General features: G+C 38.6%; 1 protein-coding gene across 1 annotated transcript in view; it reads left to right on the plus strand.

Annotated features, from left to right (window-relative positions):
- The first annotated feature begins 21,166 nt into the window (after positions 1-21,166).
- Positions 21,167-25,996, plus strand: part of OFD1 (oxidative DNA demethylase) — a 45,397-nt gene continuing 40,567 nt past the window's right edge. The window contains exons 1-5 of the mRNA XM_051218515.1: positions 21,167-21,331; positions 21,371-21,559; positions 21,600-21,668; positions 21,709-21,832; positions 24,735-24,877. Coding sequence (XP_051074387.1) covers positions 21,251-21,331; positions 21,371-21,559; positions 21,600-21,668; positions 21,709-21,832; positions 24,735-24,877 — 606 coding nt within the window. The 5' untranslated portion in view covers positions 21,167-21,250. The remainder of the gene's footprint in view (positions 21,332-21,370; positions 21,560-21,599; positions 21,669-21,708; positions 21,833-24,734; positions 24,878-25,996) is intronic.

Raw genomic sequence — 25,996 nt, forward strand, 5'->3', positions numbered from 1 at the left:
TGATTATCGACGATGTGTTGCGGAAATTACATCAGAAAACGCTCTTACATCCCCTCCTTGACATGATGGGGACCTTAAAGAGCAAGATTGCATAGTCTCGTTCTATTTCACATCTAAGCAAATATTTTCAAACTATATCTCTGTCACCTTTATCTGACCATTTCACCTCTTGCATTTGCCACCTTTATTGATGCTCCTTATATCCTCGCATTTTTTAAAAATATAGGTCCTTGTCTTCCAACCATCTTCAGTCCTCTACTTTGACATTTGTACCTTTGCCTTAATTTCAAAGCGTTTTCTAAGGTCGATCTGCTACTAGCCACTTTTCAACCATGTCTCAGAGAACTTTGAAAGCTCCTGCCTTTAAGCGTTCAGCCTAACGTAGGTAAAGGATACGATCTAGCTCTGCCATCTACACCATCTACAGGTTTAATTTCATCAAGAAGCAAACGTGCTTATACCAATTGCAGCCGTTTCATACACTTTCAATACCCTCTTAGTAAACAGTTATGAAAATGATCACTGCAAGCATAATGATGACATATGGCAGTCGCAAGATGATAAGAATGTTTACAGTTTCCTAAAGTTGAAAAAATATAACGAAATGTTATTAATCTCAATAAGTCCAGAACTTCGACGAAACATAATCGAGGACTAAAATTCAAAGCACTCAGTATGAACTTGTACGATGTATTTACGATGGGTTGAAACACAACATAAAATATTTGTGTGTACAGTAAACGTGTAACAGCTTAGGTTGGTTGGTTTAGAGTTGACCCCAAACAACCAAGCATATGCTAAAACAGTATTGTTCAAGTATTCATTCACTTCTTTACTTTTTGTAAGCGTTATATTCCCTATTATCTTATATTGAATGTTGAGAGCCTTTGTTTGTCTGAACAGATAATCCCACGCTCCACTGTGACTGCGCGAAGATCGAAATAAAGACCTGTTCACTACTTCTCTGGTTTCTTCTATCAATAGCACGAGGGTTACCTTAAGGCACGAAAGTGGTGAGCCCTTTTTGAACACAAATTTAACCTCATTTCTGTTATTAATTTTTTTTACTTAATCGTAAAAGTAGACCTGATTATCCGTAAACTAAGTTGAGTATATAACTAGTTTACTCCGTATTATCTTAAGTTATTCGTGTTATAGTAACCATTTTTCGTGCTAACTTTATTGCTATATTTGTCACATACCTCATGTCAGACTCAATAGAAACCCATAATCTGGAGGATTTGTCACCAGTGGAGATAGACACTGTTATGACTATGAAATCCCGACTTCCAGAATTTGATCGTAGTGATCCTGAGTTGTGGTTTGCTCAACTAGAGCATTATTTCACGAGACACAATATCAAATCTGAAGGGATTCGCTATAGAGACTTGTGTTCTATCCTTCCTCCTTCAGTCGCCAAAGAAGTCCGTGACTTGATTTTAGATCCACCATCACCACAACCATACACCATCTTAAGACGAGAGATAATGAACCGTTTATCATTATCAGATAGTCAAAGAATCCAAAGACTTTTTCAAGGTGAAACACTAGGTGATCGGTCGCCGTCACAGTTTTTGCGTCACCTCCAAATGTTAGTGGGTGATAACACAGTGGGTGAAGCAGTCCTAAAACAAGGATGGATACAAGCTCTCCCATGCTACGTCCAACACTGTTTGGATGCACAAGATCCTGAAACCTCATTATCTCATTTAGCGCGTATAGCCGATAGAATAATGGAGAGAGGTCCTCCAACTGGATCAGGCACAATAAATCACACACAAAAAGTAGAATCAGCAAAAGACCCCGTCATAGAAGGACTCATTGCGAGTGTTAAGAGTCTCACTGAGACTGTCACCAGAATGCAAATGGGTCATAGAAACAGGAGCAGGTCACCACAACGACCACGATCCAAGTCACAAAACAGGTCACAAATGTCCAGACAATCTGGGCAGTTTTGTTGGTACCACTGGAAGTTTGGTGTCAACTCAACCAAGTGCATGCAACCATGCGCCTGGCCTAGGCATAATTCTAAGACAGCGGGAAACGAGTAACCCCTCCCCAGGTCGCGACGACTGAGGAGGGGCGCCCAAACAGTCGCTTGTTTTATGTTAGAGACAGAAACTCTGGCTTGAATTTCTTGGTGGATACTGGCGCTGCTCTTAGCATCATCCCTCAAAATAAAACTGAGATTAGTCGAGAAACATCATCAATTACACTTCAAGCTGCAAATAAAACTAAAATTGCGACATTTGGGCAGAAAAACTTAACCCTAGATTTGGGGTTCAGGAGGAAATTCCCTTGGGTTTTCACGGTAGCCGACTTAGATGTGGCAATACTGGGGATGGACTTTCTAGAGAGATACGAATTTCTAGTTGACACCAAGAAACGGCGATTAACACTAAAAGAAACTTCGTATTACACAAAAGGCAAAGAAAGTCACATCAGCTCTCTTAACTTGATTCAAACTCCTCCAGTAACAACAGCGAAATTCCAAGATATACTCGCGGAATTTCCAAACTTAACTAAACCAAACCCACAGCCTTCTAAAGACAAACTAAAAGTAAGTCACACTATCAAAACCGAAGGTGCACCGGTGTTTGCAAAACCCAGGAGACTAGCACCAGATAAGCTCAAAATCGCTAGGGCCGAGTTTGATTATATGCTACAATTGGGTATTATCCGTTCTTCTGATAGTCAATGGGCATCCCCTTTGCATATGGTCCCAAAGAAGAATGAAGGTGACTGGCGACCGTGCGGGGATTACAGAGCCCTCAACCGTCAAACCGTACCAGATAGGTACCCAATACCGCATATCCAAGATTTCACAAACGGTTTACAGGGTATGAACATATTCACTAAAATTGACTTAGTCAGGGCATATCACAATATCCCAGTGGCTGATGAAGATATCCCCAAGACAGCTATTACAACACCCTTTGGCTTATTCGAGTTTGTACGCATGCCATTCGGCCTGAGAAATGCGGCACAGACATTTCAAAGATTCATAGACAACCTACTTCGAGATATGCCATTTGCGCAGGGGTATATAGACGACTTGTTAATTGCCAGCCCCGATTTGCAATCACACGAACAGCATGTAAAAACAGTGTTGAAAAGACTGGATGAACATGGAATAAACATACATCAAAGTAAGTGTGTTTTCGGTGTTCAAACTTTAGAATTTCTCGGTCACACAATAAGCCCAGAAGGGAGTAAACCTATCAAAAAAGAAGTGGATACCATCAAACAATATCCCATACCTAGTTCTCTAACACAACTGAGAAGTTTTCTAGGTCTAATTAACTTTTATCGCAGATTCATACCAGGTTGTGCACAATTAATGCAACCTTTGACAGATTCACTTAAAGGAAAACCAAAAGAATTCAAACAGTCTTCTGACGCTGTCGAAGCTATTAAACAGCTTAAAGATAAATTAGCTCAAGCAACTACGTTGATGTATCCGAATTCTCTTTCCCCACTTGCTTTGATGGTGGATGCTTCAGACAAAGCAGTAGGCGGTACCCTTAACCAACTGGTTAAAAACGCCTGGAAACCAATTGCTTTCTTCTCAAAAAGATTCGCTCCAGCAGAGACAAGGTATTCTACCTTCGGGCGAGAACTTCTTGCAATCTACCTAACTATTAAACACTTCCGACACATGTTAGAAGGTAGGGAATTTATAGTTTTTACGGATCACAAACCACTAACGAGTGCACTAAAAGCGAGAGCTGATAAATACTCACCTCGAGAAGTCCGACACCTTGACTATATATCACAGTTCACGAGCGATATCCGACATGTCAAAGGTCAGGACAATCAGGCGGCAGATGCTTTATCCAGACTAGAAATGAACGTGCTACAGCAGTCTACAGTAAACTTCGAGACGTTGAGAAACGAACAAGAGCAGGATCTAGAATTACAAAACCTGCTTAAAACAAACAATTCAAGTCTTAATTTAAAACAGTTCCCATCACCTGTCGATGGTATTCTAATCTACTGTGACACGACCAAGGCAATGCCGCGACCTTTCGTTCCCGAAAGTATGCGAAAGTTGATATATAATAACTTTCATTCTTTGTCTCATCCTGGCGCAAAAGCTTCAACAAAACTAATCAATGCCAGATATATATGGCCGAATTTACAGAAGGATGTACACAAATGGGTTAGAGAGTGTTCAACATGTCAACAATCAAAGATAAATCGTCACACAAATTCACCCATAGGTGTTTTCTCGCAACCAGATGCACGTTTTGCCCATGTGCATATCGACTTGGTAGGTCCTTTACCACGTTCAAACGGTTTTAATTATCTTTTTACATGCATAGATCGATTTACCAGATTCCCTATAGCCATCCCGATAGCGGACATCACAGCGGAAACAGTAGCCAAAGTTTTCATGCAGAACTGGGTAACCATTTTTGGTACACCCATAACAATAACGACGGATAGAGGAGCGCAATTCGAATCCGAACTATTTAATAACTTGGCTAAACTTCTAGGCTCCAATAGGATACGCTGCACTGCATATCATCCTCAGGCTAATGGGATGGTAGAACGTTTTCACCGTCAGCTAAAAACCGCCCTTATATCTCACTCAAACCCCAATCAGTGGACAGAATTCCTACCATTAGTTATGTTGGGAATACGAACATCTGTCAAAACTGACGCACAGCGTTCAGCTGCGGAACTGGTTTTCGGAACAACTCTGAGACTACCAGGTGAATTTATTAACCCTAATACTAACAGTCAAAAACTTAATTTAGAAAATTATGTAGATCAACTACGGGACCACATGTCTAAAATTAAACCGATTAATACTCGTGAACAATCGCGCGCCGTATATATACCTAAAGACCTAAGCAATTGCACGCACGTCTGGATAAGATGTGACAAAATAAAAGCACCACTCAGTCCTCCATTTGAAGGTCCTTTCAAAGTCGTCTCAAGAAAATCTAAATATTTCGTGATAGAAAAACATGGAAACATCGACACAGTAAGTATTGATAGGCTAAAGCCGGCTTATCTAGATCATGAACCACCATACGTGTTGTTAGATCGTTTAACTGACAAATCCATTACGGAATCGAAATATAAAGATGATAAATCTTTACAAATGACTAAAACGGTTCGCTGGGCACATCCGATTAGTCAGTCAAGGATGTTGACAGTTTCGGCTGCAGGATAAAATCTAACCACGTAGCTAATCAGACCCTGCATCTACTTAAAAATAATTTTTTTCCCTCATTCCGCCTCACATACAACTCCCCAGACCTTTTACCTTTGATATATAAGTGTTATGTTAAATATTTTTTTAAATACTGGACACATAAGCTAGGTATTCCGAAACGACGGCTGAGGATTTTAATCAAACTCATACAACTAACACTGGCAAATACAACGAATTCAAAAAGCAACCCAGGCGAGTTTTATAATTTCTTTTTCTGGTTAATTAACTATGTTGGTTGTACTTCTTATATATCTGTATACATTTTTCACGTAGACTGGCTATACATATATACCATATGAACTAATTATAAAAGTTTTCGGTCGAAGATATGTTTAGTAGCTTGATACGATTAATACTACTATTAATAAGTGTTTTTTTAGACAAAACATTTTGGATTAAACCATGGTCAAGTACTTATTAAAGTTCTCATCATTTTTTTTCATGTTTAGGAAACTTATGTAATGACTTAACCAGTTTTCCTGCAGCATGCTTTTTAGTGTGATCATATAACCCATCTTTATTGGCAATATTCAGATTTTTTTTGAATTTCTGACATTTAAGAATCAATAACCGTGAAGATATAGTACAGTGCGTTACTGTAAGGTTACTATCTTAGCCGCGTTGATTCCACATACCTAATTTTAAACACAAATTAAAAAGGAACTGTTAAGTAATCATAACATCGAACTGACGATATGACTATCGTGGCTATGTTAACGTTAAACCAATTATTATTAGTGGCCCATACAAAACCCTGGAACTTAACACTAACGTTATAAAAAAGACATGTTATGTCAATAGCTTATATATATGCTTTTTTTCTCGTTGGTTTAATTATAACGTAAAATGGAAATCTACCGAACTTGTAGTTTTTTTCTATAGTATTATTATTAATACAAACAAAGAACTTGTACTGTTCCAATATGGCACTTTGACATATCAATCCGTCCTCTTGTTATCTTTCTCTCATATCTGAGCAACTTATGGCCAACAAACGTCGTATTGAAGGGGGTTTTGGTGAACAAAAATGCAGGCCCCACGCACTCGAACCTCTGCCCTCCTGAATGCTGGACCGTGTGCCTAGCCATTAGACCACATCAAACCATGGGTGAATGACTGCAATTTTTCCTTTTATCAACTTATCATTCATAATACTAATGAGTAATAGGACTTACACACTTCTGAGGTGCAAACCAATTCGTTACTTGGATGAATTGACGATATATTGCTTCAATATATCATGCATACCTAAATCAAACCAGAAAAGGGTATTTGACACAACTGTACTTGATCCGCATACTCTACACATTTTTTTGCTTCTTAACCGTATATTCGTTTCCGTTCTGTGGATTACTCTGATGCACTCTTGGTTACGCACCTAGTTGTAAAAGGCGGTCATCACTGGCTCAAGGTCATGCGTTTGATCAATTTTGTCAGAGTCCAACTTCTAGCAACTTCACCCTTTTACATATATGCATTACAAAAGAGTATTTTTTTGTTTTCATGGTTCTTCGTGTACAAGATATCTACACTATGTCTATTTCCTTCCAGAATACCAATCCGTTCTGGAGGCCAAGCACTTACATGAACCGAACAATTATCAATTGCATTTATGTATTTCCATTTTGTATCTTATTATTTTATGCAGGCAGTGGAGCAGTTCTTCAGGTTTGCTTGATTTTCACCATTACCTTTGAAGTAGACTCTTCTTTACTTTTTACTTGAGGGCGACTCAAGAGGCAGGTGAGTAAACACCTGATAGCCGGTCTGAGCATGGAAAAATCGTGCCTCACCGACATGGTGTTGGGTAGCCCGCTCGCGGCACTTCCTCAGATATTCTTATTCCACATCCTCACACTTTCTCTTGAAAGCACGCAGCAAACCGTCGGCGATAGTTGTAGAAAAGATCACACGCTACAAAATAAGATGACAAGCTAGTAAATGAAGAGACATCCACGGACTATCGTTGAAAGTGATGTCACAGGTATTCAGTGTTTGACAACGCTTCTACCAGTAACACCTTCTAATGTATTTCGTTCCCACCCAGAGAAATCAAAAGACAGAGTCGAGGAGATCGGAAGAGTATATTTGGCGATGACCAATATATCGGAATTCTCTGATCTAATCTGGCTAGCGATTGCGGTTGATGTTGAGCACGGCGTTACCACACGTGATCTGGTGCGGATGCATGACCGAGCGCCTTCAGCTAGATGAGTCCACTAAAACATATGGTCAGCATCCAATATTGAAAACTTACAGAGCTATTTATTTTGGGGATTTATTTACCGCTACAGATCACTCCCCCCCTAGTGGAGCAGTGATGACCCTAAGACGTGGCCAGCCAGAAGTTTAAACCCAACGAGTTTGTCGTTGGTAAACACTCTTCTGATAGCTTACTAAATTTAGCAGCGTCTGGTCGTCTTTCCTTACTATATGGGACGGAGGTAGAACATAGTAAAAAAAGAAAATGTACAATGAAAATTTCAGACCCTCATAAACGTCATCGTCCTTTTCCAGCCGTCCTGGAAAAGAAAATGTAAGTGCATGTCGAAATACACTCGTATGTGTGTAAAAGCACAATGTCAGAGAAAAAAATGGAAAATAAACTCATGAACACGTAATAGCGTTAAAAAAATTGTTTTTTTTGTTTTGTTTTTTTAAATAGAAATAAAAATATATAAGCATATTAAAATTGTTTTTTTTTAAAAAAAATAATATACAATGTCGAGAAGTGCCTTACGTGCAATAGTCGTTTAAATGTTCTGGAGATCTCACCCTTCTTCCAGAACGCGTCGTTTTAAGTTTATTTTCGGATACTGTCGAAGTGTCTTCGTGTGTGTTGGTTGTCGGATGAGGTATTATAAGTGTCGGAGTCGTGTCGTTCGATTGTACCGAAGGAAAATCGACGTGGATAGGATTTTCTTCTAAATACGCTGCTTTTAAGCGATCGATGCTGATGCTATCGTTGGTTCCGTTCTTATCGACTATATAGTACTTAGATTCACGTTGAAGAACTTTGAAGGGTCCTTCGTATGCTGATTCGAATGGTCGTCGATGCGAGTCTCGACGAATGAAAACGTGTGTACTATATCGTAAGTCAGGTTGAACGAAAACATCAGTTGATTGAGGTCGAGTGAAAGCAGGTTTAACTGAACGCATTGCGTTTGTAAGCCTGTTCGTGTAGGAGGTTAGATCCATGTTCATTGAAGAGGATGAAGGATCCACGAATTCTCCTGGAAGTCGGAGTGTCGTTCCATAAACGAGTTGAGACGCAGTGTATCCAATGTCAGCTTTCACTGCATTGCGAATACCTAGTAAGACAAGTGGAAGAGCGTCGGTCCACTGTGAAACGTTTGCAGCTGATAGTGAAGCTTTTAGTTGTCGGTGAAAACGTTCTACCAACCCGTTTGCTTGTGGATGGTAGGCGGTCGTTCGGAATCGAGTGATTCCTAAAAGTGTGGTCAGACGACGGAAAAGATCGGATTCAAACTGACGTCCGCGATCTGTAGTGATGGTTGAAGGGCAGCCGAAGTTTGCTACCCATCGTTCGACGAATGTGCGGGCCACTGTTTCAGCAGTGATGTCCTTAATAGGTACTGCTTCTGGCCATCGAGTGAAACGGTCAACGCAAGTTAAGAGATAAGAGTATCCATTTGAATCTGGTAAAGGTCCTACCAAATCCAGATGAACATGGTCGAAACGAGCATCGGGAGTTTTAAATGAGCCTAAAGGACATTTATTGTGTCTGATAACCTTAGATTTTTGGCAGCTTACACAGGAGCGTGCCCACTCCCCCACGTCTTTATTCATTCCAGGCCAGCAAAACCGTTCTGCTATAAGCTTGATGGTTGCACGAACACCTGGATTAGAAAGTTTGTGCAATGTGTTGAAGACATTGCGTCGATAATGTTTCGGCACGATTGGGCGATCCCTACCTGTAGATGTGTCACAAAGTAAGGTTTCCTTACCTGTTCCCATCTGTTTGATGCGTAGTTTAAGTGTTGTAGACGATAACTCGTGCTGAAGATCAGTGTCTTCTTTTTGAAGCTCGGCGAGTTTAAGAAGGTCGATTCCTTGGAAACTGTTCAAGGAAGTTATACGAGATAAAGCGTCTGCAACTACATTGTTTGCTCCAGAGATGTGTTGAATGTCTGAAGTAAACTGCGAAATGTAGTCCAGTTGTCGATACTCACGGGGAGAGTACTTGTCAGAAGGAGAGCTTAACGAGAAAGTGAGCGGTTTATGGTCCGTGAAAAGAGTGAATTCACGACCTTCGATGTAGTGTTGGAAATGCCGTTTAGCACAATACATAGCTAGGAGTTCCCTACCGAATGTGATGTACCTCGATTCGGTGTCTAGCAACCTTCTAGAGAAAAATACCAAGGGTTGCCAGGAGTTGTTAACCCATTGTTGTAAGACTCCTCCGATTGCCGAGTCGGATGCGTCTACTGCGATACTAATGGGTGTTTCGGTGTCCTGATGTGCGTGCATTGTTGCTTTGGCAATCAGTTCCTTAACTGTGGAGAATGCTTTTCGTGTGGTGTCGTCCAAATTAATGGATTTCGCATTTCCACGAAGTTGGTCGGTCAGAGGTTTCATCAGTAATGCGCATTTCGGTATGAAACGTCTATAAAAACTTACGAGACCGTTAAACGTGCGTAGTTGCTTGACGGTAGTCGGTTCTGGGTAATCCAGAATGGCCGCCACTTTGGTCCTAAGAGGTCGAATGCCTTGAGCATCGATCGTGTCCCAGAAAGTCTAACGAGTCGGTTCCGAATTGGCATTTCTGAACGTTTACAGTAATGCCATGTTTTTGAAGTCGTTCGAAAACAAGATCCAGATGCTTGAGATGTGTTTCTCTGTCCGGACTTGCGATTAGACAGTCATCAACATACGCGTGTACGAAGTTGAGACCTCGAAAAACGTCGTCTATGAATCTTTGGAATGTTTGAGCAGCATTCCTTAGACCGAAAGGCATTCGCAAAAATTCATAGAGTCCGAAGGGAGTTATAATAGCTGTTTTCGGTATGTCGTCAGTAGCCATAGGGATTTGGTTATACGCTTTAACCAAGTCGATTTTCGAAAAGACAGTTGTACCTTTCAAGGTAGCTGTCAAATCGTGAATGTGAGGCAACGGGTAACGATCGGGAATGGTTTTCGCGTTCAATCGCCGATAGTTACCAGGTGGACGCCAATCGTTGCTGTCCTTTTTAGGGACCATGTGCAATGGAGATGCATATGGGCTACTTGACGGTCGTATGATTCCTAAGTCCATCATGTGATCGAATTCATTTTTCGCTAACCTTAGCTTTTCAGGAGCTAGTCGTCGTGCTTTAGAGAAAACAGGTGGTCCTGTAGTCGTGATGTGATGTGTAACATTGCTGGTTACACACGGTAGTTTCGGTTGAGTTTGTTGTATCCCAGGGTACTTATCGAGTAGTGGTTGATAGAGTGGGTCTATCATATGTTTAACTGTGACTGGGGATACTCTACAACCAGTAAAAGAAGTTACGCAAACGGACAAATTAGTGTTTCCGTCTACTAGCCTCCGTTTGCGCGTGTCGATGATCAGATTATGGTGTTGTAGAAGATCCATACCAATGATTGGCATAGAAACATCTGCAATAACGAAAATCCAGTGGATGGGTTTGCGTAAACCCACGTTAAGGTAAACGTACCTTTTGCCATACGAAGCGATCGGTTTTCCGTTTGCCGCCTGTAAGTTTAGGGTCGATTCGTGTAGTCGGTCGTTAGGATTTGCTGGGAGAACGCTAACTTCTGCGCCAGTGTCGACGAGGTAGCGAACTCTCGTTGTCACATCCGTGATGAATAACAGACGGCTTTGTTCGCCGGCTACGGTTGCCGTTAACGCGTGCCAGCTTGGAAGTTTCCCTAGTAAACATACTAGGTGTTACGTACCTGTTGAATTCGCGCGGTAGTGCCTTGACGACTGCGAGGAATTGTGCACATATGTCGATCACGCCGTGCTCGGAGAAGTCGGCTTCTGCGTAGCAAAACCAGGCTTCAATGTTGTCGGGCCAGAAAGGCATCAGTTGAAACGAAGGTGGGGACAAAGTCTTAAGCTTGAGTACTTTAGGTGTCTGTTCAGTCATGATGAATTATGATAATTAACGAGGGGAAAATATATATATCCAAGAAGAAAATGCGACAAAAATCACAATGTTTAAAAAAAATAAAAAAATAAGGCAATGATATATAAAAATCCCAAAAAGGAACAGACTCACAGTTGCGATTGGGTGTACCAGATCACGTCAGTCTCACCAATGATGATGTCACAGGTATTCAGTGTTTGACAACGCTTCTACCAGTAACACCTTCTAATGTATTTCGTTCCCATTTAGAGAAATCAAAAGACAGAGTCGAGGAGATCGGAAGAGTATATTTGGCGATGACCAATATATCGGAATTCTCTGATCTAATCTGGCTAGCGATTGCGGTTGATGTTGAGCACGGCATTACCACACGTGATCTGGTGCGGATGCATGACCGAGCGCCTTCAGCTAGATGAGTCCACTAAAACATATGGTCAGCATCCAATATTGAAAACTTACAGAGCTATTTATTTTGGGGATTTATTTACCGCTACAAAAGCGTTAGTCGTAACTGATTGTAAGTCAAATAGTGAGCGAGTTGATAATTTTCCCTTGGGATGAGAAATAGAACTAAGGTGTTTTCGATAGATAGGTTAATCGAACCGACGTTCCTACGGAAGTCGATTCTAGGGGGAAGCTAATGTAACAGCTTAGGTTGGTTGGTTTAGAGTTGACCCCAAACAACCAAGCATATGCTAAAACAGTATTGTTCAAGTATTCATTCACTTCCTTACTTTTTGTAAGCGTTATATTCCCTATTATCTTATATTGAATGTTGAGAGCCTTTGTTTGTCTGAACAGATAATCCCACGCTCCACTGTGACTGCGCGAAGATCGAAATAAAGACCTATTCACTACTTCTCTGGTTTCTTCTATCAATAGCACGAGGGTTACCTTAAGGCACGAAAAACGTATACATCATTTACCACAGAGGCTTTTGAAAGCTTAAAGCTATTGAGCAATACAATCATGTCTAATATACCTGACACACATGCGCTAAACTTTTTCAAGTCTAATCTATTTAAAGCCAGTATGGTGACACGCAAACCGTTTGTGTAAAGAAGACTAAAAATGGTGCCTAAATATACGTTCAACAATATTGTTCAAATTTTACCCATCTATAGAAACAGGTGAGTTCCTGACTTTTCGAATGCAGTTGGACTATTATATTTTCAGGGATATTGAGATTTTACCAGATAGAACACCGTGACAACAGAGGTCAGCAAGAACAAGTTACGTGTCATTATTATCAAGGTGCCGGAAGTATTTAAACAATGAAGATCATTAGGTTAAGCCAGACTCAGCAAGAATCTCTGACTTTACAAATATCCCAACATTGATAAAACTGCCCAAATTTTCATAAATCCAGAACCCAAAAGAAAGTGACCTTGATGTAAATGAGGTTTTCTCTTCTACAAATGTTGACTTGGACCTGAAATAAACAATTGTGCAGCCAATAACTCAGTACGGCTAAAGCTTTCGCAAGTAGAGCACTCACTTGCAGGAATTGTGAAGCGATCAACGACTAAATCGGTGGCAAAATTATGTGATCGACTGTGTACTAAACGTTGACCAAATCGAACGTTGGAAATTACCGGGAATATACCCAATAACACTTGATTCTCATCAAACTACCAAGGTACTAAAACAAAACAAGCGCTACAAATAGTCGTTTAGAATATGTTACACTTACATCGACCACAAAATGGCTTGAATTATAGATGGCTAACTAGTTGTACACATAGGTACGATAGCCTTCTTAGTCTGGCTCCCAAGATAACCACTATGCCTATATCATATATTAAAGTCGAAATCGATCAGCAGACGCTTGGAGTTTGGTGGGAATACAGCCGTTCGCTGAATATTTATGAGTAGTATTTGAAAACACGCAAAAACTGGTTGATGAAGATAAAATGAGGACAGAAAACGCATACGATACTTAACCCTAAAATGTTTTAAAAGTCGTCTTCTAGCAAGCGCTCTTCTAGAGTGTTACTTTAACTCGGTTGTTGGAAAGATGATCCTCTTTTCGGCCAGGCTTTATCCTTCTAGCACGATTAGGAAGAAAGAGAAATCCAAAATAAATGAGGTTTTTTTGATACAACCATCAAAGAAACCGTATATTGAAGGGGTGGGATACAACGATGGAGACTACATATTGTTCTTCACACGTCGGCACTAGTGATTTAGTATAACAATAGTACCAGACTAATAGGCGAGACTATAAGTTATGGACCAACTAATCACACTTAAGATAGGTTGTGAATTTTGGTGAAAAATTCATTCATATATTTAGCTAAGTTGCGTTTTGGTGTTTTAGCCGATATTAGTTGGTGATGAACACCCTAGATTCAGTTTCTTAACCTAACTGTCGACTATAATTCATGATTCTCATTCCTCACACTACTTTATAATGTTCGTCCTGCTCTAGGTAGTGGGTAGACATTTCCAAGGTAATTTTTGCGTCGTTCTAAGGTCCTCTACAAATTACAGTTTCTTTGAGTAATCTAGAACGGAAGTCATTCGTGATTGTCGAGATAACCAAGCAATAATACGGATTCACAATGCGCTGCTTAACTGCATGTTTCTGGTAAATAAACCAAAGTGTATAGCTAATCTATGAATCAAGTCAACGACAATATTTCACATGTTACATACAAGCTGTCAGATTTCGCACTTCACAAAACAATACATACTTGAAGTATGAGTGACGGGAGATATGTAACTGCCAAAACTATGCGCGGAACATCGTTCGAAATTCACTTGAGTTTCACTATAACTTCACCAATTAATTGCTACTCACTGACACCTACCAAGAGTCTCAACTGTTTATCCAACAGCATTAGAATAAATGAGAAAAATGTGGGTGGCTGTTGGGAACCACACTTATCACCTCACGACCAATACGTCAAACATAAGACAATCGACAAAATTCTGAGATACCTTTAGGTGTCTCAGCGTCTAGAGAGTATTTATTTAGAAGGTGTGAAAAGTATGTCTAAAGTACTCACTTCGGAATTAATAAAAGCACATCTAAATCTCGCCATGCATTTCGAAGTATAATATCATAAAGAGCGAGTCTCTCTCACTAGGAGTCATGTCGGATACAATGAAGGGTGAGAGAAAAGATTTATTGATGTTTTAGAAACCAGCTGTCTTCTGATAGTGAGATTAAACCTGGTCAGTAGTGGTCGGTGTCAGACGCTGATCAGAAGTCAACGAAAAATACTGAAGAATTCACTAGTATTGTATTTCATGGTGTACTAGGATTGTTAGGTAATATTTCAAATGATAACTACTTCAAAAATGTTAGACCATCACAATTGAAAACCTGGAAGCACTGGACGGCCGTTTCGTCCTATTGTGGGACTCTTCAGCAGTGCGTATCCACGATCCCGCTAGCGGGATTCGAACCCAGGGCCTTCGGTCTCGCGCGCGAACGCTTAACCAACTGGACCACTGAGCCGGATTGGTTGATGTTAGAAACTGTCACCATTGGATGCCGGCTCAGTGGTCCAGTTGGTTAAGCGTTCGCGCGCGAGACCGAAGGCCTTGGGTTCGAATCCCGCTATCGGGATCGTGGATGCGCACTGCTGAAGAGTCCCACAATAGGACGAAACGGCCGTCCAGTGCTTCCAGGTTTTCAATTGTGATGGTCTAACATTAATCGGTTCATGATGTCAATCAAAAACTTAATAATCTCCACAACCCCTATACTAGTACTTCAAAAATCTCGTCCTGCTCACTTGGCGACAAACGGACGCTAAATACTGTGGTTGTTAAATTAAGCAACGTAGAAGACTTAAAATGCTTACACCAATTTGACATAAGTAAATAATTAATATGAGTAATCATGCATGATATTATGAAAGTCGGCCTAGACTAATATAAAATAGACGAGGTTTGTAGCAATCATGACTGTCTCCATAACTCTTGCACATCGAAAACCAGTCAAGGACACAAGTGACAAATAGCACGTCTCTGACGTTGTGCCAAGAGAATAAAGTTGTTCTACTTAGTTTCTGCAAAAAAGAGCAATAAACTTCCGTTTGGTTGCATCGCTACAGCTGGTCACGCATGACAAGGTATCCAAAGGCCTTCATTGTGTTATAAGGGAACTTAATGAGCAAACATCAAAATTTCGTGATTTTTATGGTTACATAGATCCAAGGGTAGTAATGCAAATGGAAACTTGACTCTTTTATAGTAGCAATGTCAACCAAGCAAGTGTGAATGGCATGATATTGCTCAGGCGTGATAGAAAACATAAGAGGATGTTCAGTTATCATTTACGTCGTAGGCTTCTTGAAGGCCGAAATGCCTATTAACACCTCTACTGCTTTCCGTTCAGTGCAGAGGTCACCAGACACCTGACAGGAGAAATATATCTTCCTCTACTCAAGCGACTGCAATAACAGTGGAGCAACAATGCTACACAGACAAGTGGTCCTCTAAGTTAAATACATCACAACTCGAAGGTTTTACTTTTGAACATCCAATGGTGCATTAAAACAGTGGAGATCAAGAGGCTACTGCGAAGACATTTGAGACTACGTGTTTCGGCCAAGCAGACATGGTAGCCTTATGTACCTCTTTCACGTCTCAAACCTTTATTTGTCTGTGAGCAAGATTGTGTTTCTTCTTCTAAGGTTCTTATGTAGCGGTATCTCCGTACGGCACGATGGAGTTAAGATAGAAAATTATGTAACCTTGGGTTAAGATCACATAGATTAGGTGTTCACATTATGATCAGTCAACAATATTACTGTTGTCAAATCACTAAAAACCCACGTATATATAAATGTTGTGAGGAAGCTATTTCAGGTTTCATCACAAATGCAATTGTGCACAAGAGATTCAGAAATGCATAATTAATATTCACGATATTGTAATAGGTTTTGTAAGGTTTGGGATAATATTGCTTTGACGCCTTTATAACTGTGATAGTGGAACAATAAGTATTAATGTAAATACAAAGTTTTTATACAACATGGAATTCAACGTAATACATTATTGGGTGTTATGTAAATGGTAGTAAGAATGTGTTTGGAGTAAAGGGTTCCTACATACTTAAACCTAGAACGTAAACGAAGCACATTCTGAGTAGACATTGTGGCAGAAAATAATCAAGAAACAACTGGATATCAAATTCTAAAAAAGTTATTATCTCAAAGAAATAATAAATTCACGTGTTCAAATGAAATATGCAAATTAGTGTAGTACGATATAAAATAACATATGACAGTATAATAGGCTCATATGATATGAAAGTTTTAAATAACTCGACGAAGGTATGAATGGAAGGGTAAAAAACTCGAATAACAATTTAATAATAATATATTTCTTCATGAGCAGGTACACGACATTTTTACAGGCATGATCTACAAATTACATTTGTTGGCTCAGAGCATGCTTCCCAACTTAGTGAATTTATAGTTGTTATAAAGTAGGGATCATACTTACGTGTCAAAAATAAAAATAAGTGTGAAAAGTAGATTTGTTTGAGTAAGTGGAATATAAGTTGTTAGGTTTATCTGGTTTGTTAACCTAGTAGCAGAGAGAAGCTTATAAACGCCAACCTATGTTTATAGATGTAACGTGACGAACAAAAAACAGACAATGCAAGTACAGTCGATGAAATTACGCCTGAGATTTGATCAGAAAGATATATGAGGGTGTCAACGACAGACTAGAGGCACCTAGCTTGATAAACAAATTACTACATCCACTAGAAGCAGAGAGATGTTTGATCATAGGTAAGAGGATAGGATGAGGGAAAAATGGAAAGCCATCAGGACTGCATTCTCAGACTGGTAATGATCAACTGCTAGCCATCCGGGTGCCCGAACCTGCTTCGATTTGGGCACCAGGGCAGCATCACAGCCCTCACATATATCAAATGAGATCTGTGTGGCGCATATGTATTTGGTGTCTCCTTGTACCAATATCCATGTGTTAAAATAGATAAATAAATAATAAATACGTTCAAATATCTTCTGGTATTGGTTTTCACGCTGTCATATATGGTGTGGCCACTAGTAAAGTGCCTCGACAAGGTGAAACCACCGCATAAATTTGCTATAGCTTGGTAAACTACATGACCATCAGAGAATAACATCCATACTCTCTGTAGCAACTAAAGCGATGAAATGCATTAGCATATGATCGGTGAGGAACTGTGAATGGAATCGTATGTGGAACTACTTCGAAATATGTTAGTTTACCGATGAAACGACCAGGAAAGAGAACATTACATTTGAAGTGAAGAACTAATAGTCTTCAGGTAACGCCCAGATTTCTACTGTGTGTACTTTCAGGACCTTTCTTTCTCACTACTTGAAGTGATTTCTTGGAAAACAATTGTAAAAGGTACCCTGATTCACGCTGATGATACCCATTATGCCTTCAGACTAGAAAACTTTATATTACTATGCTTGATTAGATGATACAATTGACTTAGTCGTAACAACATGAAATTAAGAGCGACATGCGAACTAGAAGAAGAGTTTATCTATGAAAAATGCAGAATGGTGAGCACGTAGTGTCAAGGTCGCGGAAATATAGAAAATTAAGTGGGATATACCCCACATTATGGGATCACTCCATACATGATTGTACATAACAAATTTTAAAATGTTGGCACACCATCTACCCTAAAAATTCTGATATTGTTGGAGTCGAAAGAAATCCAAATATGTTACAACAACAAACTGTATAAAGCTTGAGAATTATTTACGCCTATTACCTTCACCATGTGGAGGAGCATAGGTCGCCCATAATTATTCTCCATCCAACTCTGTTTTGGGAAGTCCTTTTCAGTCGCCATTCATCCTTTTGGTGTCTGCTCCCAATTCTCGACGCAATATGTTTCTTGATCTTCCTCTTTTCTGTTTCCCTCCACGATTCCAAGTTAGCAATTGCTAAGTGACACAGTTTAATGACTCTTACAATGTGTCCTATCCACCTCCATCGTCTTTTCCTAATTTCCTCTTCAACTGGAAGCTGGTTTGTTCTCTGCCACAGTGGATTGTTGCTGGTGGTATTCGGTCAACGGACATTGAGTATCTTGTGTAGACAAATGTGTATGAATAGTTGTGCTTCTTGATGATGGTTGTAGTAGTTTTCAAAGTTTCAACTCCGTACAGTAGAACTCTCTCGACGTTCGTATTGGGAATTCTGAATTCGATATTGGCTTGTATTCAGTCGTTTTGCGTTCCATATGTTATTCAATTGTAGAAATGCTGTCCTTACTTTACCAATTCTTGCAATTACATCTGCATCTGATGGTGTCCAGGTACGTGAAGACTTGCATACCTTCCAGATTTTCTGCATCAAGTGCGATTGCGTTGGTGTTCTCCTTGTTGTATTTGAGGATCTTTCTCTTTCCCTTGTGTATGTTGAGATTTACTGTTGTAGAGGCGGACACTACACTGTTTGTCTTCACCTGCATTTGTTGGCGTGTATGTGATAGAAGGGTCAGGTCATTTATGAAGTGTAAATTATCTAGTTACATGTGAGACGTCAACTTTATTCCGTGTTATCCCTGTTCCTCTTTTGTTGAATCTCGGTGATTGGCTTGCTTTCATTGTCCCTGACTGATAGCCCTGTTTTACAATATTTCCATGTTAGTTTCTTCCTTGTCTCATATAGTTGTTTGATATTTATTTCACTTGCAGGTTTTCACACTGTCATTGCTAAATGTTCTACATATTTCTGCTTGTTGATCGTAGTGCCCCTCTTTACCCTCATGTTTATTTCTGTGTACTCGGTCTGTGGCATGGTTCCCTCTGCTCTTGTTCAACCGTTGTTAATTGCTTCTTACGGCTTATAATCTCCTAACACGTTGAAGTTAGTGCTTCTCTGATCCTCTTCCAGTTGTTCTCCATAGTAGTTCCCTCTTCTTTTAGTGGATCATGTAAGGCTTGAAACCCGTTTCTGAGAGCTATCTTGAATTCGTTGAGTTTGTCAGTATATGGAAGAAAGGCTATACAGAATTTGTTTAATGCTGAGTCTCCAGTTATCCAGTGTTTCTTTAGCTTCAGTTCCTTGTTGGTCACAACCAGGTGGTGGTGATTTGAAGGTGTCAGCTTTTTTTCCTGGTTCTTCCATTTATCTTCTGGATGTTTTAGTGATGCAAATATGATCGATCTGATTCTCTGTAGTGTGATATAGTGAGACCCATGTAACTTTGTGTATGAATCTGTGTGGGAATACTGTGTCACCTTCAACCGTTTTGTTGAAGCCACATAGATTTTAAAATCCCTCTCCATTCTCATCCCTTTCTCTTAATCAGTTCATGTTGTCTCATGATATTTTCCTACTTAGTATTATCCATTTGGACCTTGGCGTTAAGGTCTCCCATCAGGATGGTCAAGTCCTTACCTGGACAATTCTCTACGATCGATTGCAGCCTTTATTAAAACTCGTCGTAATAGTCTTTATTGCTATGATTGGTGGTTGAATAACACTGGATAACATTCATTGTGATCCCTTCTCTGTTTCAAAGAAGGTTTGGTTATTTATTGCAACTCACTGCGCGTGCATCGAATTTTCATCTTCGTGACCAGAGTACAAGAACATCTTTCTCGATTCTATCTTTTTCTGTCCAGCTTGAGTTCAGTGGGTTTCACCGATTTCGAGAACCGACATGTCTCATTTGTGTAGCTATTTGATTGATCCTTCCAGTGTCTCACAATTTCCTAGCATTCTATGTATCTAAAATGACCGTTGCTGTTGTTTCTAGCAGAGGTCTCGAACTAGTTACTTCTAAAGGATATCAGCTTTCACCATGTGACGTTATAATTCTGAACGAAGGTCGTTCAACTCGGAGTGCAGGGTTTAAATGGTTTAATTCATTTATTCTGCCTAACAATTTTTAGGAAGATTAGTTTTTATGGAACGTGGTTGCTTACCTCATTCCTAGCATTCCTTTTTTACCCGGGCTTGAGACTGGTGGTAGCTCTAGAAGAGCTACAGGCAGAGTACGAAATGGGTCAATTGTGCCAAGAAAATCCGCCTCATCATCTTAGACTCCTCTCTCTAGGCTTTGGGAGGATCAAAGATAACTTGATCGCAAAATGTGAAAATAGTTAATTTTCGACAGCAAAAATTCTTTTAAAGTATAGTACCTCAATCTTATATGTAATCCTCAAGAAATTTCAAACTTACGAGTGTATAACAAGGTGTGGTACCACTTTTTCTCAATGCAGGTCTTCCAATCGAAGTCATCACAGTCATCTCTGGAGATAACTTTAAGGAGAGGAGAAGCGGATACTCATGGCTTATCTCACCTTTACTGAATAATCAAGTACAACAACGAATCAATCACTACTTACGTTTACTATTTTCACTTTATCATTCGTTCATCAATATTGTCAATATTATTAATGCTATTGCATATTATTATCATTATTAGTTTCACCAACCATACTTTATACCTTATCACCACCATTTGTTTGCTGCCTTTATAAATTCATCCATTTTTATTTGCCTAATCTTTGTTCTGCCTGGAAAATTTTCCCTCATCACTCATTTTCATTATCTCCCTAAAATATATCATATGACAGCTAATTAACTGACTGCATTGAGACGTGACAGCTTTTAGTTCCATCAGCCTCACTGCTTTGGGGCAAATACAACCATACATGCAGTGAACGCTGTCGAGCACCTGTAACTTTGCCTGAACACTATGAATTGGGGGAAAATAAATCAGTTGACTTATATTATCATTTGTAGTATCTGCCGTATGAGTTAAAGTTTCTAGAAAAGTCGGCGAGTTTTCATACGTACTTACTTCATGTTTTACAATGGTGGTTCGTTCCCCTTCCCTTTAAAATGTGTTTGTTTTTCAGTAGTAAATTTAAGGTTAGACTTGACTGCAGTTTGTTATCGTTACAGCGCAATATACAGAATGAGTAGATCAGGCAAGTATGAAAACGTGCGACATGTGTACAGATTACTGAAAGAAAAAGGAGATATAGACAAGATAAAAGTAAATTATTTTTGATGATTAGGACAAAAATATGAACAGTCTCAAATCAGGTCGAAGCTGATACTGGGGTTTGGATCTTTGGATAATTCAAAAACAAAGTTTGACACTGAAACCACTGATCGAAATATCAGGATGGCAAATTGCCTAGTTGCAGATCATCTGAAGATTCACGGGTATGATTACTCTCTGAGTGTTTTTCTGCCTGAAATTGGGCTAACTAATTTCGAGGTATGTTTTAACAAAAAGCTAGATTTATAATCACTTTCAGTTAGAAGAGTTCATTAAAGATATTTCGCATCTCAGGCTTTATAGTTGTTTTGAAGGTCGTGAAAGACTGGTATTACGGTATATATTTCACCCAACTTGTTCTATTTTAGACGAGTTTTTACAAAGAGTCCTATTCATTATTAGTGTCGATTCTGAAAGCCTATGAAGATATCTCTAGCCTTTCAAAAGAACATAAAGCTATCCAGACAGTTGAAATAGATGGTTCTGACTTAGGTAACGTTATGAATGATGTTTAGTATTTACTGCCCCTCCAAAAATTGAACCCTATTGTTTTATTATTACCTGTGTGAGAATTGATATATCAAACGTCGTACTCAGAATAAAAGGGGTATCGCAGTTGTTAACCGTTAGTATTTTACAAGTGAACGGAAGTCTCAAAAACCCAGAATAGGTGCTCGATTAGGAATGTTAGTTTAACATTAGGAAATAAATTTTCATACTCGGCATATGAGTAATTTTAGCTTACTTACTCCACTAAGCACACACATTTATGCGTAATTTTTGTGGAAAAGAAATTCTTATTCAGGCACAAAAGCATGGGTTTGGCGAATACATAAAAGAAGCAACTTTATTAGTGCAATATCATAGCTAACAAAGATATGGAAGTGCGAAAAAAAGTAGTGAGAGCTCCTCGGAAATATGGTAACCGATCTTTAATTTGCTTGAATGCGTTTCTTGAACCTTTGGCTCAGACTCAGTTCAAACTAAAAGTGTCAAACTAAAATAATGGGGAAGTTGATTGGGTTTAGTCTTCAGTAGTGAAGAAAGAAGGTCAGGTATTATATGTTATGGTGAAAAACTCTAGTAGTTCACCACTCGATAGGGAAAACAAAACTTTAGACGCAAACGCTTTGATTTTGGCTTTTAGAGTTTCACAATTCTCCTTATCTGAGACCTAGGTGGAAGACCTTGTCAAAGGCTTTGCTTAGATTTATGAAGAGCACAATGATCAGAATATTCCTGTACTTCGTTACAGTCCAATCTTCTATTGCTACAAGGAAACTGGCTAAACATGGAAGATATTCCCTAAAACTGTTTTTCTCGTGCTAAAAGAATACCCCTTTCCATGTGGCGTGGAATAGTAGCCAAAACAATTATTTTTAATAGTTTAACATTTGTACTAGTTATGCTGACCAATTGGGTGAGTTATTGACTGAATATTTACAATCTGTTTTGAAGACCAGGCTAATTATTGCATCGTTGTAGCCTGTTGGTGTTTTCGATAGATTCAGAGGTATAGTAATCAGAATTACTAGTGGTTCTGCAGGCACAGCAGTCAGAACTCTCCCGTTTTGAGGATGCATACCAACAGAGTTACTCGACTTATATGATTTTAGATGTTGGAGTAGTCACAGAACAACTCTCTTCTCTATAAATACCGAACCAATCAACAATGCGCGATTTTAAGAACTAATGGCTGTTTTTTTACTATTAGTAGAAAATAATATCGCAATATTTTGACAAGGTTTCAACTTTATTGATTTTTTCATGTCCCAATGAAAAAAGATATTTCTGGGTCTGGAATGCCAGAAATTATTAGTATTATTGTTCTGGAGATTCAGGACTAGTCGTTTCTCACGGAATAATTTAGTTTTATTTGCAAACACTTTACATGGATTCTCAGCGTTAAAGTAATTAGAGCTGAAATGTCCAAAGTCTGTAGAAGTGAACATATTTAGTATTCTCCTGCGTTTAAGGAGTTTCTTTATCTCTTTTGTTGTACACAGTAGAGAGTTATTGGGCCTACTTTGTTATGAGCGTGATATAAAAGCAGATGTAACTAGGGTAACTGAACCCTTACGTATGGACCATGCCTCCTTAATTGATAATCTAGTATTAACCGACCAGTCTGTAGCTGCAGTAAACTCGTTGGTGGCTGAAATGTTTGTCTGCCACACACTTGGACAAGATAGAGCCTGACCATAGATTATTCCACAATCTCCAAACTTGAACGATAAAACTACATCATTACCATTTTGTAAGGGTGGAAGAGTGTTTAGACAGGTAATATCTTCAGCTTCATCGGTGATTACTGAATCCAACAAGGAAGATCCTTGGTTTGAACTAAAACATATGGGTTAGGATATATGCTGTACTTTACAATATATATCAGGTACATCGAAGTCTAGTACCATTAACCTTTTAGCTTCACTCAAGAGCTTAATGTGTTCTCAAATGAAATCATCAACTTGGAAGATTGGAATACGAAAAGTTATACCTAGCGTAAATGTAAAATGTTCAAAAGTAAGTTGACAGCTAGCAAATTCATAAGTCCTATTTTCACGAGACTCGCACAGAAAGGAATGTATGTGAATATTTGCAATGCATACGAGGACCCTCACTCCCTTATGACATATTCTTATCACTTTTTAGGTATATGTATCCCAATCGTTTGACAAAATCATTGTTAGTGATTTTGTGATTGCCATCATGAAAGTTTAGCACTACTCCAAATAATAGGAGAAAAATATCTTTCTTTTTTGGGTGCATGTTACTTCATTGAATAAACAAATTACAGGCCATTTAAACGGATAGTCACCATGATGTAAAGAGCGCATGTCAAATATACAGTTAGGTTTGTGAATATCAAACAAGGATAGTTCTATTCTATGTAACAGGAAAGATGAAAATTCTCAAGTGACATACTGATATTAGGAGGTATATAGAATTATATGTAAAAAGTTACTAATTTGATATATGGTAGAATTTTATGATTTGTTATAAAGAGGCACCTGTAATTTGTCAGAATGATCAGTACTATGGTTATAAATCGTATTATCGAGTCATGCAATATAATTAAATAATGAATAATCAGGAGATCAAACTATTGACGTAAGCTGAAATGAAAAGATATCAGAAGAAAAGGCAGATACCCGGCAAAAGACTGTTTTTTCTTACGAAATAACATTTGTTAAAAAAATTATAAACACAATTAGAAACGACTAATAGTCATTCAGTAAATACTGACTGTAAATCATTTACTCTGGTATGGAACTAATGCTTAATTATCAGGTTTCATTCTTGCTTAGTCATAACATAACTATAGTTTTATAATAATTATTGGGCAAGTACACACAAACTAAAGATATGCTTTGTTTTCATTTTGTTCACAAAGATCACAGGTTAAACAATATTAATAAAGAATATGAAGCAATGAAGTCATTAGAGATTTTGTATGCAAAACAGTCATTTGATGATCGTTTGGAACAATATAAGAGTGAAATAAATGAGCGAAGTCAAGTAGAAATAGAGAAACAGGCAAGATTAATTTCTATCATTTGCTCGAGTAAATCATCGGCTTTTTCACAACCTTGTTGTATTTTTGTTAGTTTTTTTAGAGAATGTATTTGTAATATACTACGGTTACTAAGAGCTTTGTTGAAAACCAGGCCATACTCTCTGAGGTTTTCGAACAGTTTATAGCTATCAGTGCTCATTCACAACTCGTTTCAAGGCTGAATTCGGGACTGTTGACTCACATTTTTGAGGTCAGATAGTTTGTAATTTGACATAGGATGACATTATTACTTTACTAAGTAGACTGATAATTGAACTCTCTGTATACCGAGTATGTTAATCTTAACAGCGGTCACCCTTTATCAAAAAACTTCAAGAAAATAGGAATTCGTTTTAGTACGTATTCGAGTTTTCTTTGCGATCATCTGTCGTGAAAATAATTATGTTGATCTGAGATAAAGGTGAATCCAGCTGACGAATCCCAAGTGGACGAAACATGCATCGTAGATTCTACTACTAGCAACCATCCATCTCTGATTTTAATCATATTGATACTCCTTATATAGTTAGTCTTACTTATATATTTCAACAATCAATACAGAAATATTCTGGTTTACAGTTTGTGGATTACGATAGCTTCGGTAGTGTGTAAAAGACGAATTGATAAACCATGTAGTAGATTTGATAGTATGCAGTGAAATACATAATTATATGCTGTTTACTTTTCACCTTAAAATTCACATGTAATACGTGTTAAATCAAATTAAACGATAACAGACTAGTCGGTAAAGTAATAAAAAGACTACTATAAATTATTTCACAAGCAATTGCCAAATGTTGTCAACTATTCCTTTGTGTATCTGTCTTTCTAATTTATTAATTTAGTTATTTATGTTAAACAGGGATTATAGTTAAACTAGAATTCATGGAAGTACGATTTTATATATTTTTGAGTTGTACAATTTTATTATCGAGTACTGATTATCGTCCGCAACGAAACCCTTAACGCGAACTTTAGACAAAGAATGGAACTTGAATTATTCTTTTACTTGGAAAGTAGCCAGTCAGATGTTATAGCTGTTTCAAGCGAAGTAAATTAACATGAAGTATAAATTTTTCACAGTGTATAGTCTAGTTAGT

The sequence above is a fragment of the Schistosoma haematobium genome, chromosome 1, assembly GCF_000699445.3.
Source record: "Schistosoma haematobium chromosome 1, whole genome shotgun sequence".
Classification (NCBI taxonomy): Eukaryota; Metazoa; Platyhelminthes; class Trematoda; order Strigeidida; family Schistosomatidae; genus Schistosoma; species Schistosoma haematobium.